Below are 3,346 nucleotides of genomic sequence, written 5' to 3' on the forward strand. Positions count from 1 at the left end.
GACTTCTGTTAACACGATAAAGAAAACGAATGATGTGGGTTCATAATGCATTTGGGAAACTTTGTATTTGAAGTTTTCACCCCAAAAGAAATTTGTGGGAAGAAGGGTCAGAAGAGAGTGATCCAATGCGACCCATTCAAGATTCCCCAATCCAATTTTTGCGTTGTCAATTCCTACATATATACATGCTCCTTCCCAAATAATCCATCAAAAGCTATAGCCTTCCATTCTCCCTCTCCATCTCTCTCGTTATTTCGCAACTTACCGCTGCAATGGCAATGGAGGTTAAGGTGTATTGCAGAAAGAATAAGACGGAGAAAACCCGACAAATTGATCACATACCCAAGTGTTTTCAGCTTCCGAGAAGTGCTTCTACATCCAAACCTCGCACTGAATTCTTTCTTCCCATCTGTTCCTCCAAAGGTCTTGTTTACCTCTTTCCCTTTTTCAAAATTCGAACTTGTGTTCCGGAAATTACGACTTGCGATTTGATATATGAAGCATATGTGTTGATTTATGTATGAATTGGCTTGATCTATCAGCCATTTCCGAAAAAAATATGGGTACTTTTGCATGTTTGTTCGGATTAGGGTTTCTATGAATAGTTTTAGATTCCTTTGTTCATGTATGTATAAAATTGAACCTGTTGCAATTTATATTTCCCTATTCTATTCATTGAGTGCACAATTTGCTAAACTGTAGATAGTTTGCATGATTTTTAGTCCTTTTTTTTAAAGTGTGATTGTTTCATCTTTCTTTAGAACATAATTGATGGAAAAAAGGCACCTTCAACTTCAAGGTTCCTTAGGTTTCACATATGAGTAACCTTAATGGTCTATACTCTATAGGTTCATCTGTTTGACCAAAATTTATGTTTGTAATAGAAAATATTTATTGAATCCATAAGAAATCTCTACTTTCTGATTGATTTGATTTTATATGCTTTATCAAGTAATGTTGGAGGGAAATGTGGATAATTGCATTTATGAGATATTTGAATATTTGTGAAAAGAATGCCCCCATAACATTGGCAAAGTTGTACATATAAATTAAAAGGTGTAGACTATTTTTGAATGAATCAAAATCCATCAATGGAATTGGGAATTGAAGGATTTGGATCATGAAGGAACTAAATTCTGTCATGCATTTAGTTGGGGGGAAATGGAATGGAATTCATGTGTCTACTTGTGTTTTTTAGGGTTAAAAAAGATGTCTTTTTGTTTATTATGACAACACAAGTAATTATCTTCCATTTTTTCTGTTTTTTTCTTAATGTAACAGATATAGAGCTTCGAGAGATTCAGACAAGTGACACTATAGGGAGGTTAAATATGTCAAATGACACAATAAGGCGTACAAATACAATTTTTCCATTTTTTAAATCCATTGAGCCTGAAAACAATGTTAAATCATTTGGTCAAAAAGCACATGTTCAACCATGCAGTAACAGGTTTTAACTTTTAACACTTGAATCTTTCCTCAATATCAAGAATGCATTTTTAACTCTTTTTTTTGGTACCCTTAATATAAATTCTCAAAGTTTTTATCTTTTTTATGTGGGAATATAGAAATTATGAAGATAGAAATGATGCATTGGATTTGGAGCTGAATCCTAATAGATCACAACCAACAGAAATCAGTGAAGTATCCAGAACTCCTGGAAGTGTTGTTTGGGCTAAAACACATGATCAAATAGGTAAAATTCAAATCTTGAAAGTTTCCAAAAGAGGAAATATTGTAACTTTTTATAAAAATTGCTCCAATTTTCTTCAAACATTTTATATTTTCTTTTTTGCTCATTCAGAAAGGGATAACTCATCGAGTTCAGGTAGAGCAAGAAGCAAGCGTGAAAGAAAACCAAAAGTCCATTTTGATGTGAGTTAAAGGGTGCTCAAATTTGCTGTTTTTTTTCTACATTCATAAATTACAATTTTAGTCCCTGAGTTTATCTCATTTTTTCACTTTGGTTCCTAAATTTTTCCTTTTTGAAAATTTGGTTCTTGTTTAAGGTTTTTGTATGTTTGAAGCAAGGACCAAACTTGCAAAAAGGAAATACAAAAGCCTCAGGGACCAAATTTGCAAATTATTTAAAAATATAGATATAAAGTGACATGTTTTTATTGTTATGTAGGAGGTCAGTTGCCCATTATATACATCAAGAAAAGTTAGAAGGTTTAAAATAATGCGATCTCTTGGACTTGCTGCACCTGTTGGATCACCTTTTAGCTCTTCATGAATGAATCCAATTATTAAAATTTACAATTGATAATTTTATAATACAAGTGTTCAGTTTATTGTTAAAGTTGAAAATAGGAATAAGTTTTTTTATGAACACGAGTATAGAAACTATGGAGTATGTATAGTTGCTGCATTTTTACTCCACATTGAGCTAAATTATAAGAATCCATACTGAATATTTGCAAGATAGGTTGAAATTGTTTATAATATTTGAGGAATCAGAATTTGGTGTTTCCTCAATTTGTTTAGAGGAACATCAAACATGAAGTTTATATTGTTAGTGCAATGTTTCAAAGACCAAGGACTGGTTTGTTCATTATTAAAACATGAGGGTGTAAAAGTATAAACTCTTTCACAAATTGAAAACAAGACAACCAATTTTGTAACCAAAGTTTGGTTACAAGAAGTAATTGTGAAATTTATTTTACAAGAAACATTTCATAGTTAATGCACTATAGTCATTGTCAGAAAAAGAGAAGTTTTAAACAAATGGGAGCATAGAAAATGTTTGAACAAATATCATTAAAGTACCAAAGCATATTATATAAAAAATGTTTGAGTATTATGATATAAATGTGAGACACGATTTTCATGTCTTAATGAGGATAAAGCTTTAATTTTTTTGGGCTAATTTACTTTCAAAACTACAAAACTTAGCAATGTATATTGTATCACACTATAGTTTTATATCTAAAGATGTCGATAAAGATGATGGTTTTTTTAAACGTATAACTTATGTTATCCAGACTATTAATTCATACAAAATGGGGTTGAATAGCTAAACAATTCGGGAGTAATTGCTTATCGGCTATCACCATCCACTTCATTGCATATTCTCTCAAATAACCCTTAACTCAGGTACTCTTTCGTATTTATTGCAAATTCTCTCAAATAACTGCTTGAGCTCATGTACTCCTTCAATGTGGTGGTCTACTGATAATATGATGCAACCATTACAAGATAGCGAACTCATTTGTAACTAATGTTTTCCATATTAAAAAGTGACATTGGTTCCAATAATCGTCCCATCACATCAAATGTGTGATGATGAGTTTTTGTAGGACTTCACAGATAGGCATACCATCGTGCTAGTAGGTTTTGGGAACTT

General features: G+C 31.8%; 1 protein-coding gene across 1 annotated transcript; it reads left to right on the forward strand.

The window, feature by feature from the left end:
• Positions 1–2,518, forward strand: LOC145059316 (uncharacterized). The gene is made up of 5 exons (XM_079007170.1): positions 1–423; positions 1,282–1,450; positions 1,569–1,696; positions 1,805–1,875; positions 2,132–2,518. The coding sequence occupies exons 1-5, from the start codon at positions 273–275 to the stop codon at positions 2,234–2,236; spliced, it is 624 nt and encodes a 207-aa protein (XP_078863296.1). The 5' UTR covers positions 1–272; the 3' UTR covers positions 2,237–2,518.
• The last annotated feature ends 828 nt before the right edge of the window (positions 2,519–3,346 follow it).

Source organism: Lactuca serriola, chromosome 6, assembly GCF_051521515.1.
Source record: "Lactuca serriola cultivar US96UC23 chromosome 6, Lser_US96UC23_V15, whole genome shotgun sequence".
In the NCBI taxonomy this organism is placed as follows: Eukaryota; Viridiplantae; Streptophyta; class Magnoliopsida; order Asterales; family Asteraceae; genus Lactuca; species Lactuca serriola.

Bases quoted from the DNA above. Each gene is read 5' to 3' on its own strand.
- LOC145059316 (XM_079007170.1), top strand. From the start codon at position 273: ATGGCAATGGAGGTTAAGGTGTATTGCAGAAAGAATAAGACGGAGAAA. The intron at 424-1,281 runs GTCTTGTTTACC...TTAATGTAACAG, and splicing joins TCCCATCTGTTCCTCCAAAG to ATATAGAGCTTCGAGAGATT. The intron at 1,876-2,131 runs GTGAGTTAAAGG...ATTGTTATGTAG, and splicing joins AACCAAAAGTCCATTTTGAT to GAGGTCAGTTGCCCATTATA.